Source organism: Crocuta crocuta, unplaced genomic scaffold, assembly GCF_008692635.1.
Source record: "Crocuta crocuta isolate KB4526 unplaced genomic scaffold, BGI_CrCroc_1.0 scaffold737, whole genome shotgun sequence".
Lineage (NCBI taxonomy): Eukaryota > Metazoa > Chordata > Mammalia > Carnivora > Hyaenidae > Crocuta > Crocuta crocuta.
The window spans coordinates 1913783-1926056 of record NW_027527804.1 but is presented as its reverse complement, the minus strand read 5'-3'; the positions used below and the strand labels follow the sequence as shown (position 1 = coordinate 1926056).

Here is a 12274-nt window from a genome sequence, read left to right as displayed (position 1 = left end):
AAATACTTACCACACACACATACTAAGCTCTCTCTCTCTCTCTCTCTCTCACATACACACATACACACCCAGTGGGGATGTGTAATAAAATTCTACTGTACCTTAACCTCTAGGTGTATGTGCCTACAATGGCCCATTAGTCAGTTGCCTTATAGCTATGGATGTTTTCTCTTTCTAGGTACTACCTAGGCTATCACTGTGAATAGGATCTGGGGTGAAAGGATTCCCAGAATGAGGTTCAGAGCGTCTGGTCAGAAACTCAGCCTTCAAGCCTTAGAAAAGTAGAGGAACTCCTTGTGACTCTGCTGTTGGGAGCACATGCCATGGAGCTATGAGCCCTCACAGTTCTTAATCTTGATAGTGGTGAATTTGCTTTCTGTGATTGGATCTCCTAGGGTTGTCGGGGTTCATAACTCTTTCTATAATTGGCTATATGCAAGTCAACTAACCCTTAATGTGTTGATATGATGGTATATTAGTATAGATGGTGACTCTACAACCCCCACCTATCTACCTGTGCAGATATGCATCTTGGGCAACCTTATTGCAAAGATGTTGATAAGATATAGTGAACCCGGGGTGCCTGGATGTCTCAGTCAGTTAAGTGTCCGACTTCTGCTGAGATCATGACCTCACGGTTCGTGGGTTCAAGCCCCGCATCGGGCTCTGTGCTGACAGCTAGCTCAGAGCCTGGAGCCTGCTTCACATTCTGTATCTCCCTCTCTCTCTAACCCTCCCCTGCTCACGCTGCCTCTGTCTCCGTCTCTGTCTCTCTCAGAAATAAATAAGATACTTAAAAAATAAAAAATAAAAAACCCTCACTGGTAGGTTGGCAGCCCTCCTGCGCTGGTGTTGATTAAATACTGTGGTCAGAACTGGGACTTGAGTCACAGTTCAAATAGTAACTTTGAGTCTCAGTTCAAATAGTAACTCTGAGTAGAGGAATTACTGGTGATATTTTCATTTTTCTTTTAATTTTTGGGTAACATTTTATTATGATATAATTTTAGGTTGCAAAATAATTGCAAAAGTAATACAAGGAACAGTTCTACATGCTTTACCACTTTTGCTCTATCAAAGACACCTTTTGTTTTTATTTTATTTGAACTTTTTATTTTCCTCTCTTGCTCTATTTCCTTCAAAATAATTGAAGAGGTTGATTAATACTAAATTATTATAATTATATGACTAATTAAAATAACAAAGAGGAGTGCCTCAGTGTCTTTTGGGTTTTCTACATAGAGAATCATATCATCTCCACAGAGTGAAAGTTTGACATTTTCCTTGTTGATTTGGATGTCTTTTATTTCTTTTTGTTGTCTAAGTGCTGAGGCAAAGACTTCCAGTACTACGTTAAATAGTACTGATGAGAGTGGACATCTTTGTTTTGTTCCTGACCATAGGGGAAAGGCTCTCAGTTTTTTCCCATTGAGGATGATATTAGCTGTGGATCTATCATATATGGCCTTTATGATGTTGAGGTATGTTCCATCTATCCCTACTTTGTTGAGGGATCAAGAAATCATCAAGAATCGATGCTGTATTTCGTCAAATGCTTTTTCTGCATTTATTGATAAGAGCATATGGTTCTTACCCTTTCTCTTATTAATGTAGTGTATCGCATTGATTTGCAAATATTGAACCAGCCCTGAAGCCCAGGAATAAATCCCACTTGATCATGGAGAATAATTATTTTCATGTACTATTGAATACTGTTGAATCTCCTTGAGAAGTTTTGCATCCGTGTTCATCAAGGATATTGGCCTGTAATTCTTTTTAATGAGGTCTTTGTCTGGTTTTGGAATCAGGGTAATGCTGGCTTCATAGAATGGGTTTGGAAGTTTTTCTTCTAATCATATTTTTTGGAACAGTTTGAGAAGAATAGGTGTTAACACTTCTTTAAATGTCTGATAGAATCCCACTGGAAAGCCATCTAGCCCAGGACTCTTGTTTGTTGGAAGATTTTCAAATACTGATTCATTTTTTTTTGTTGGTTATGGGTCTATTCATATTTTCTATGTCTTCCTGTTTGAGTTTGGGTACTATGTGATTTTGTAGCAATTTGTCCATTTCTTCCAGATTGCTCAGTTTGTTGGCATATAATTTTTCTTAGTATTCTCTTACAAACGTTTGTATTTCTGAGGTGTTGGTTGTGATCTCTCTTCTTTCACATGTGATTTTATGTATTTGGGTTCTTTCTCTTTTCTTTTTGTTAAGTCTGGCTAGTGGCTTATCAATTTTGTTAATTCTTTCAAAAAACCACCTCTTAGTTTTGTTGATCTGCTCTAATGTTTGTTTTTTGTTTATTTGTCTTTATATCCTTTATTTCTGCTTTAATCTTTATTATTTCCCTTCTTCTCCTGGCTTTAGGCTTTATGTGCTGTTCCTTTTCTAGCTCCTTTAGGTGTAAGATTAGGTTGTGTATTTGGGAGCTTTTTTGTTTCTTGAGATAAGTTTGAATTTCAACATATTTCCCTCTTAGGACTGCCTTTGCTGCATCCCAGAGGTTTTGGACTGTCATGTTTTCATTTTCATTTGCTTCCATGTATTTTTTTAATTTCTTCTTTAATTTCATGGTTAGCACCTTCATTCTTTAGTAGGATGGTCTTTAACCTCCATGTATTTGGAGGCTTTCCATTTTTTCTTTTTCTTTTATTTTTAAAGTTTATTTATTTATTTTGAGAGCAAGAGAGAGAGTTGAGAAGGGGCAGGGAGATAGGGAGAGAGAGAATCTCAAACAGGTTCCATGCTGTCAGCACAAAGCCTGAGGTGGGGGTTGAACTCACAAACCATGAGATCATGACCTGAGCCGAAATCAAGAGTTGGACACTTAACCAACTGAGCCTCCCAGGCACCCATTTCCAAATTTGTTCTTCTGGTTGACTTCAGGTTTCATCGCGTTGTATCTGAAAATATGCATGGTGTGATCTCAATCCTTTTATACTTGTTGAGGGCTGATTTGTGACCCAGTATATGATGTATTCTGGAGAATGTTCCATGTGCACTCGAAAAGGATGTGTATTCTTCTGTTTTAGGATAAAATGCTCTGAATATATCTGCTAAGTCCATCTGGTCCAGTGTGTCATTCAAAGCCAGTGTTTTATGGTTTATTTTCTGCTTAGGTGATCTGTCCATTGCTGTAAGTGGGATGTTAAAGTCCCTTATTATTATTGTATTATTATCAGTGAGTTTTGTTATGTTTGTGATTGATTGATTTATATATTTGGCTACTTCCAAGTTGGTGGCATAATATTTACAATTGTTAAATCTTCTTGATGGATAGACCCCTTAATTATAGTATAATGCCCTTCTTCATCTCTTGTTACAGTCTTTGTTTTAAAATCTAGTTTGTCTGATATAAGTATGGCTACTCTGGCTTTATTTTGGCAGCCATTAGGATGATAGATCATTCTCTATCCCCTGACTTTTGATATGCAGGTGTGTTTAGGTCTAAAATAGGTCTTTTGTAGGCAGTGTATGGATGGATCTTGTTTTTTTGTTTGTTTGTTTGTTTGTTTTTGTGTTTTTTTTTTCATTCTAATATCCTATGTCTTTTGATTGGAGCATTTGGTCCANACTCAGAGTCCCCCTTAAAATTTCTTGTAGGGTTGGTTTAGTGGTCACAAACTCCTTTAGTTTTTGTTTGTCTGGGAAACTCTTTATCTCTACTTCTATTTTGAATGACAACCTTGCTGGAGGGTATTCTTGGCTGCATATTTTTTCCATTCAGCACATTGAATATATCTTACCTCCTTTCTTGCTTGCCAAGTTTCTATGGACAGATCTGCTGTGAACCTGATCTGTCTTCCTTTATAAGTTTAAGGACTTTTATCCCCTTTCTGCTTTCAGGATTATTTTCTTGTCTGTGTATTTTGTGATTTTGACTATAATATGTCTGGGTAATGGCTGGCTTTTTGTTTAATTTAATGGGAGTTCTCTATGCTTTTTTGGATTTTGATCTCTATGTCCTTCCCCAAATTAAATACATTTTCAGCTATAATTTGCTCACATAAACCTCTGCCCCTCCTTCTCTCTCTTCATCTTCTGGTACTCCTATGATATGAATGTTTTTATGTTTTAATAAATCACTAAATTACCTTGCCTGCCTCCATGATCTCTGACCTTTGTTTCCCTCTTCCATTTCANTAAGAAGGAAGCTAATTCCTAGGTGTGTTTTAGCCTTCTTGCTAAGAGAAGCTTGATAGAAAAAAGAAAAGAAGAGAGAAAAAGATTTAAAATTTTTAAAATGATAAAGTAAATTAAAGATCAAATAAGATTTAAAAATTTGCTTGTTCTGGATCCAAAAACAAAAGAAAACAAACAAAAAAAGAAGCAGCAACAACAAAACAAATGAACGAAAAAACCCACATGAAGGTAGATCCAGTTTCCCTTAGAGCTGAAAGTTTGCAGCAGTCTATGGTCAGTAGACTAAACCCTTGGAAGGGATTTGTGCTGGTCTTCTGGAGGGAGGGACCTGCTGTTCTGATTCTTAGGCCCAGTTGCACTATTGGAGATATGCCTGGAGGGCTCAGGGGGTCAGGGCTTTGGTGTATTGGCTCTGTTCTGCATTTGGTGGCACTGTTTAGCTCACTGAAGTTGATCAGTGTTGGTGGGCTAATGGTGAAAATGGTTTCACCCCTCTCTCTAGTTTCTGGAGTGGGAAGTTTCCACCCTCCTGTGTCCCTGGCTTCCATCAGCTCCCCACCAACCCCCTTCTCTGTGTCCACGCTGTCTCACTACCAGGCGGTGCCTCTGTCTTAAGTTTTATCTCAGTTGTGGCTGTGTTTCAAAACCCCACACTTCACAGACCCCCTCTGTTAGGACCCATGGCCTCTGCACACTGTGACCAATTTGTCCCAGGAAATGGTCATGCCACCACACAGTGGTAGTGGCTCAGAGTTTATGGTAAATTGCAACACAATGGACTCCAGGGTTTGTTGCCCTCAGCCAGCGTCTTTGTTCCTCTACAGGTGAACATGGCATGGCAGCTTGATGACATGCCCGCTGGGTCTTTTGCCACAGGAGAGGCCATATCACGTCTATCAAACACAGTCCAAGCAGGTGAACTGCTTCTCCTTGTGAGACCCAGGAGATCCTTAGACCATGCTGCCTGCTCCTGGTGCTCTGCCCTGCTTCCTCACTAGAGCACCACTAGGGGCTGAGCTCTGAAACTTCAGACTTTGTGCTCCACTGTTTATAAAAAGCTGGCAGTATTGAAACACTCTCCTTTTTCCCCTGTAAATGATTTTGGGGAACTCTTTTCTTGTGCACTCCCCTGTGCGTGTCTTCACTCTTTCTCTCTAGCTGCTTTCAGGGGGAGTCCTTTTTTCCACAAGCCTGATGCCCTACTCAATCTCCCCTTCTCTCTTTCTCCTCTCCATGAAAACGGCTCCTTCCTCTAAGCCACAGGCCTCTTCTCTCCCCCGATTCACCTCTCTGCATGATGTACCTGCCACATTCTCTCCCTCAAATTATGGATTGTTCTATTAATCCCCAGATGAATTTCCTAGGTGTTCAAAATGGTCTGATGTTGATCTAGCTGCGTTCTAGGGATGAGACAAGCCAGGGTCCCCTTACTACTCCACCATCTTGACTCCTCCTCCTGGTGATTTTTTCTTTTATGTTTTTTTGTGCTTCTAGAATAACCATGTATTCCTTTTTGTAGTAATTTTATATTCAGAAAATTATTAAAAATTTGATGTTCTAGAGCCCTTTTCTGACTAATTTATCTCCAGTCAGCTAATCAATTTCCCTTCTGGATAATCCTGCAACTCTTCTACTCTGCAACAAATAAACTCAGATGGTTTCCTTTTGCACTTCTTCATCCCTGCACCACATTTATTTTATGTAACCCCTACAGACCTGGTTTCCTGGATTTATTGCCATCTTCCATGGTAAACTCTTGATGTCAGTATGTTTAAACCTCGTTTCATCTCTGATATGTTTTTTACTTTTACAGGAAATTCATAATGGTTTGTGGTTTTCCATTCACATCTTACGGGTTTTCTCCTGTTAGTAGGTACTGTGAATTTAGTATCATTAAATTAAGTTAGTTTTCTCTAGATAATCTTTTGATCTTTTTGAATCTCAACCATGCCTGTGCTTGAAAATTCACTCATCTTTCATTCTTGTTCAATTTCAGGGGGAGAGAGGGTTTCCAGGTTTGGAAGGCCATCCCGGTTTGCCTGGATTTCCAGGTCCAGAAGGGCCTCCGGGGCCTCGGGGACAAAAGGTATGTGCCAGGTTGCCATTCAGTAATACTAGAGTTATTAAGGCATCTTAAATGTGGGACTAAGTGTCAAATCAACTAAAAATTACTGAATTATAGCTAGAAATTAATACCTAAATAAAAAATAAATAGCTGAGAGTCTATATTTTGTTGTTGGTTAAAAAGCCTGAATTCTACTGCCATATTCATGTTTTTGGAAGATGCTGTTAATTGTATGTGGTTATTGGGATCCTTAACAAAAACTGAATTTTGTTAGGAGTTCAGCTGAGCTGGAGAGAGCTAAACTGCCAGGTGTCAGAGTAGCTGATTAAGGCAACAAGCCAAAATGAAAGGAACAATCAAGCCTTTTACTGTGACAGTGTAATAAGCAAAATGTTTAACTAGAAAAAGCACCAACTTCCCCACTGTCCTATTTTCCCCCATGGAGCAGTACCAATGAGGAACTTGCCTTGGATGGCCAAGAGGAAGTTGAGGGCTGTGCTGTTATCCAACACTACTTGGGCCAAGGAATTGAGGCTAGTCTGTTCTGCTTCCAAAACTGATATAGTATCATTAATGAGTTTAATAAAGGTTGAAGACAGGTTGCATACAACTTGTTGTAAATGAATGACCCTGAGTGGGAAAAGTTGCCTGGACTTTACGCATGAATATTATCAATACCACAACATGACAGTTCTCGTCAGTAACCAGAGCACCTGGTTTTTGAATTCCCCTCTTACTCTGTTGAGTTTGATATGCTCAATAAGAGGTACTATCTTGAATATTTGGAAGTCTGTTATCAGTGCCCCATATGTACATGTTACACTGGTAGGGATGTTGAAGGCCAGGCTTTTACCAAATAATAATACCCCAAGGGAGACACACACAGTATCAATGGCTGGTAGCATAAAAGCCATTGATTGCCATGGGGGTCAGTCAACCCAAAGTCCCTTCTGGTGTGTAGAATACATATGTGGCATAGGAAGATTTGTGTCAGGTGGGCACAGGTATAGGGGAGAAGGAAACCACCACTGTTGAGGTCAAAATAGCCCTAGTGGCAGATATTTCCCTTTTCCTAGATACTTTAGTTAATCCCATCTCAGACAGGAGCAATTTGACATGTGAGGAGGCATTTTCTTTCTATAGTGTCAGAGTCCAACTCTGGCAACACATCAGGTCCAGTGTGATAGGGTTAGGGTATCTGAGGTACTAAAAAGTTTCATCTTTAGAGACATGTCCATTTGTTTTATTCAGTGGCACAGCAGTCAGGTGTTTACCTATGGGGTTGGATGGTGAGTGACATATTCAGCACTTTGTTAAATTCAGAGTGGTAGCAACTACCTAGGAGAGGTATATCAGTGAATTTGGTGAGGTAGATGCCACATAGGCTATTCTTCAGGAGAGAAAGATGAGAGGATAGATCTATACACCCTTTCTTCCCTATACCCAGTCGCATGGGTCTAAAGGTACTGTTTTCCTGTCAGTTGGGAAAGACTTTTCCCTGTTGACTGCTGTGTAGGCAATCTCTCCTAGACCATAAGCAAAGATATCACCCTATGTGCATGTTAAGATAGGGAATGGGAAGAGATAAAAGTGAATGTTAAGATGTGGAGAAGTTTCTGGGTTTTCTAAAAATAGTTCTTTGGTTGGTTGCCCTTTACCATCTGTATTAGGTAGACTGGTGAACTGACCATGATAGGGCCAGACCTGTTTTTTTGCCTGGAAATGAAATCAAAAGTAATTTGAAAACCTTTTTTTTTTTTCCTAATTTTATTTCACGTAATAGTGGTACATTATGTCACTAGAATATTAAGATCAAATGGATACTCATCAGGTAGTCTTTCCAATAAAAGAAGAAATTAATTCAAATACATAAATACTCTTAAACACTTAACTATATCAGGGCATAGATTGTGGAGATTTACTTGGGCATGATCTCTGAGGAGATGACAGTATATCAAGGTAGTTTTATTAGATTCAGGAGCAGAAGTGACTTGCACTAAATTTTCTGAGTAGAACTTTACACTAAGGAAAAGGAAGACTCTAAATGACTGCATAGAAGTTAAGTAGATGGGGCACATAACAGAATTTCTTATATCTAATGAAGTGCAAAAACAGCAGAGTATTTCTTGTGCATCCGAGAGTGGCACAGAAGTAGCAGCTGGATCTGAAAGAGTCAAGTGGATGGAACTGAGCACTAACTCAGCAGTAATCCATGCATCCTACTGGTGTGGGACATCTCAATGAATTCTAGCTTGGACTAGACTATCTCACCCCTCAACATCTTGGAGCTCCTTAAGCTCTCCATAATTTAGACACAGCCTTATGAAAATGAGATGGGGTTTCCAAGCAACTTAGATTAAATTTCAGTCATGGTAGTGAAGTGGATGCTTCAAAATAGAAAGTAAGTCAAATCATAGTATAATAAACTTGTATTTCTTGCACCTGAGTTTACCTAGGTTTAGAGGCTGAGTTTCTTGTGCATCATGCTTGCAGAGAGGTGGCACTTTTAATAAAGATTTTGGCAGATTAAAAAACGTTAACTACTGTACCATCTCACATGTGGAATGTAAACAAACAAATAACCAAGCAACAACAACAACAACAACAAAACCAAACTCACAGAAAAAGAGAACAGAGGTAGGGGCGGAGGAAGGGGGAATAGTACAAAATTCCAAATAAATAAGATAAATAAGTACTAGGGATATAAATAAGATAAATAAGTACTAGGAATGTAATTTACAACATGAAGACTACAGTTAATACCATTGTATGGTATATTTAAAAACTGTTAAGATAGTAGGTCTTAAGAGCTCTAATCACGTGAGAAAAACATTTTTTTTCTTTTTTGTATCAGTATGAGATGATGGATGTTCACTAAAGTCAATTGGGATAACCATTTCANTACAATAGTATGACAGTTTTTACAAGTGTGATTGTATGCATTTTAGATTTAGAAATTAGTCCAGTATTTTGCTGTGGTTCCATTTCAGTATCTGTACAACGAAAAGGTTGGGTTGCTTTCTAAACTTTTGGGATTCTAAATTTGAACAGCTTTGTACCTCTATCTCCAGTCTGACTTCATGCTTCCCAATGTATCTGAATTTATACTTTTTATGTGATTGGGTGTTCTAGTACATGCATATATGTTGACATATATGCCCAGTCAAAACTTTGGTAGGAATATTCTTTAATATGTATATTCTTATATAGGAAAGTAAAGGTATAGAAAACAAATTCATGTATAGACCATGTATATATAAAAATTTCCAAAGGATTTCTTTATTCCTAAAAAATAAAATTTAGTTAATTTTTGATAATATATTCACTTTATACAAAATAAATTAACATAGGAAGGTATATAGTAAGAAAATTTTCTTTCTACCTGTATCAGTTAGCCACTGAGTTCTATATATCCCTAACAGATACTGATTTCTAATACTTTCTTGTGAATATGCATAATAATTTTTTATGAATATGCACACAGATACAAATATATGCATGCACATACATGCTTATATACACACACACTTTTACCTACCTTTGTTTATAAAGTGGTAGCATATTCAACATGTTTGGTTTGTTTTTCACTTAATATATATTGTAGACATCTCACGTCAGTACACACAGAACCTCCTCATTATCTTTTATAACTTGATTGTATTCCACTACATGTATAAGCCATAATTTATTAAGCCAGTCCCCTATTGATGATCAGTTAAATAATTTTCAGTTTTTTGCCATTACAAACAGTGCTATTAAGATGTATAATTTTAATAGACATCTTTTCCTCAATAGGGATTTATCTCTCTAATATTACTATAAGTGTATTGCTAGCTCAGAGGGTACATGTATTTATGTATTTTTATGGATATTGCCAAATTGTTCCCTAAGAAGTTATATGACTTATCCTTGGTTCGGCAATATACAGGAAGATCACTTTCCCTATAGTTTCACCAACCCTATTATGAGACTTGGCTTTTTGTCAATCTGATAGATGAAAATGGTCTCTCAATGCTTTTGGTTTGCATTTCTCTTATTAAGAGTGAGATTAAGCATCTTTTCACAGGTATAAGAATCATTTGTGTTTTCTATGAACTGTCTTCATATCATTTGTCCATTTTTCTACTGTATTATTGGTTTTATATGTTAATGAGCTATTTATATATTAGGGAGATTACCCTTGGTCTGTGTTGTAGGTTGCAATTAAGTCCCCTAGTTGGAGTGTGTGTGTGTGTGTGTGTGTGTGTATTTTTGTATCTCTGTGTTTTTCAGAGGTCCTTTATGGCTTTTGAATTTTGAGTAGGAAATGCCTTCCCTACTGTAAGATTACAAAATAATTTTCCCATATTTTCTTCCAGTATTTTAATAATTTCATTTCTTCATGTAAATAGTTTATCTATTTGCAGTTCATCCTGGTGTGTGGTTTGTGATGTAAGTTCCATGTTTATTTTTTTACAGATGTCCTCACAAGTGTGTCCTAATGTAAATTTCCCCATTGATTTGCAGTGCTACTTTCATTGTAAACCAAATTCATGTGAATATATGCACTTGTTTTAGACCTTCCAGACTCTTCCAATGATATACTTATTCAAATGTCAGAACCAAACTATTTTACTTACTGATGTATCATGCTGTATTTTTGTATCTGACAAGGCTAGTGTCCCTTACTTAAGCTCTTTTTTTCTCAGAATTTTCCTCAATGTTCTTACTTATTTATTTTTCCATCTGAACTTTAGAGTCACCTTATCCAGTTTTTTTAAAGCAACTCATGTTATTTGTTTATTGTGTCAAATTTTAACTAAATTTATTGAGAATTGACTATTTTTTATGTTGACTCATATTATCCAAGAACATGGAATGCCTTTCCATTTGTTCTAATTTCTTCTTTTGGAGTTCAGAAACATTTTAACCTTTTCTTCTTATGAATATTGCACGTCTCTTATTAAGTTTATTCTGAAATACTTTATTCTGCTTTTGCTACTATAAACTGTATATTTTATTCCATTATGTTTTCTAACTGGTAGTTGGTATATAAGAAAGCTATTGATTTTCTCATATTAATTTTGTATACAGTTATCTTCCTGAGTTGCCTTATTGGTTATAATAGGCTTTCATGTACTTTTCTTGCGTTTCCACTCATACAATCATTTATTTGCTTTTAGTGGTAGTTTTGCCTCATCTTTTCCAATTTTTATACCTCTATTTTCTCTCTTATTTAACCATGTTGATTAGTACAACCAGTACAACATTAAAGAATCTTTGTCTTATTCCTGCCTTTTGTGGAAAGACCCAAAAAGATTCATTAAGCAGTCTTCTGGTTGTTTTAAGATAGAACTGGATTTACTTTAACCTCCTTCGAGATGAATCTGTTATGGAAAGAGATTATTAAACTTTTTAAAAGTTAAATATAGTAGGCAGAATAATGTCCATCCCCTAATTGATGTCCATGACCTAATCCTCAGGACTTGTGAATATGTTAGGTTATATAGACAAGCAAAATTAACATTGCAGATGGAATAAAATTTGCTAATCAGCTGATCTTCAACCACGGAGATTATTTTGGATTATCTAGGTGGGCCCAATATAATCACAAGAGTCCTTTAAATGTGGAAGAGAGAGACAGAAGAGTCAGTGTAGGAGTGATACAATGTTAGAAAGATTCATTCAACCATTGCTGGCTTTGAAGATTGAAGAGCTGATTAATGCTGGCTGTTCTAGAAGCTGGAAGAAAGGAAATGGATTTATCCTCCTAGGACCTCCAGAAAGCAACAGGGTTCTGCCACTGAGACCACTGTCATACTTCTGACTTCCAGAACAGTAAGAGTGTGTTGGTTTAAGCCACTAATTTTGTAGTAATTTATAAAAGCAGCATAAGAAACTAATATACCAGATAACCCTTTTCCCAAGTGAAGCTTTTCCTGGAAGCCCCTCATAAAACATAAAAACAGAGCTGTGCTGATTGAAAGAGAGCTGTGACATAGGCATCAAGGAACCCCCAGTGGAGCCTCTAAAGTTGTGAATTGTGTAATTTAGAAGCCACTTGTGTAAAGCAAGATGTCCTAG

The 12274-nt window shown here is 37.2% G+C and overlaps 1 protein-coding gene across 1 annotated transcript in view; it reads left to right on the top strand.

Annotated features, from left to right (window-relative positions):
* COL4A5 (collagen type IV alpha 5 chain) overlaps positions 1-12274 on the top strand; it is a 227462-nt gene that overhangs the window by 103520 nt on the left and 111668 nt on the right. Inside the window, exon 3 of the mRNA XM_077773807.1 lies at positions 6143-6232. Within this exon, the coding sequence (XP_077629933.1) occupies positions 6143-6232 (90 nt within the window). The remainder of the gene's footprint in view (positions 1-6142; positions 6233-12274) is intronic.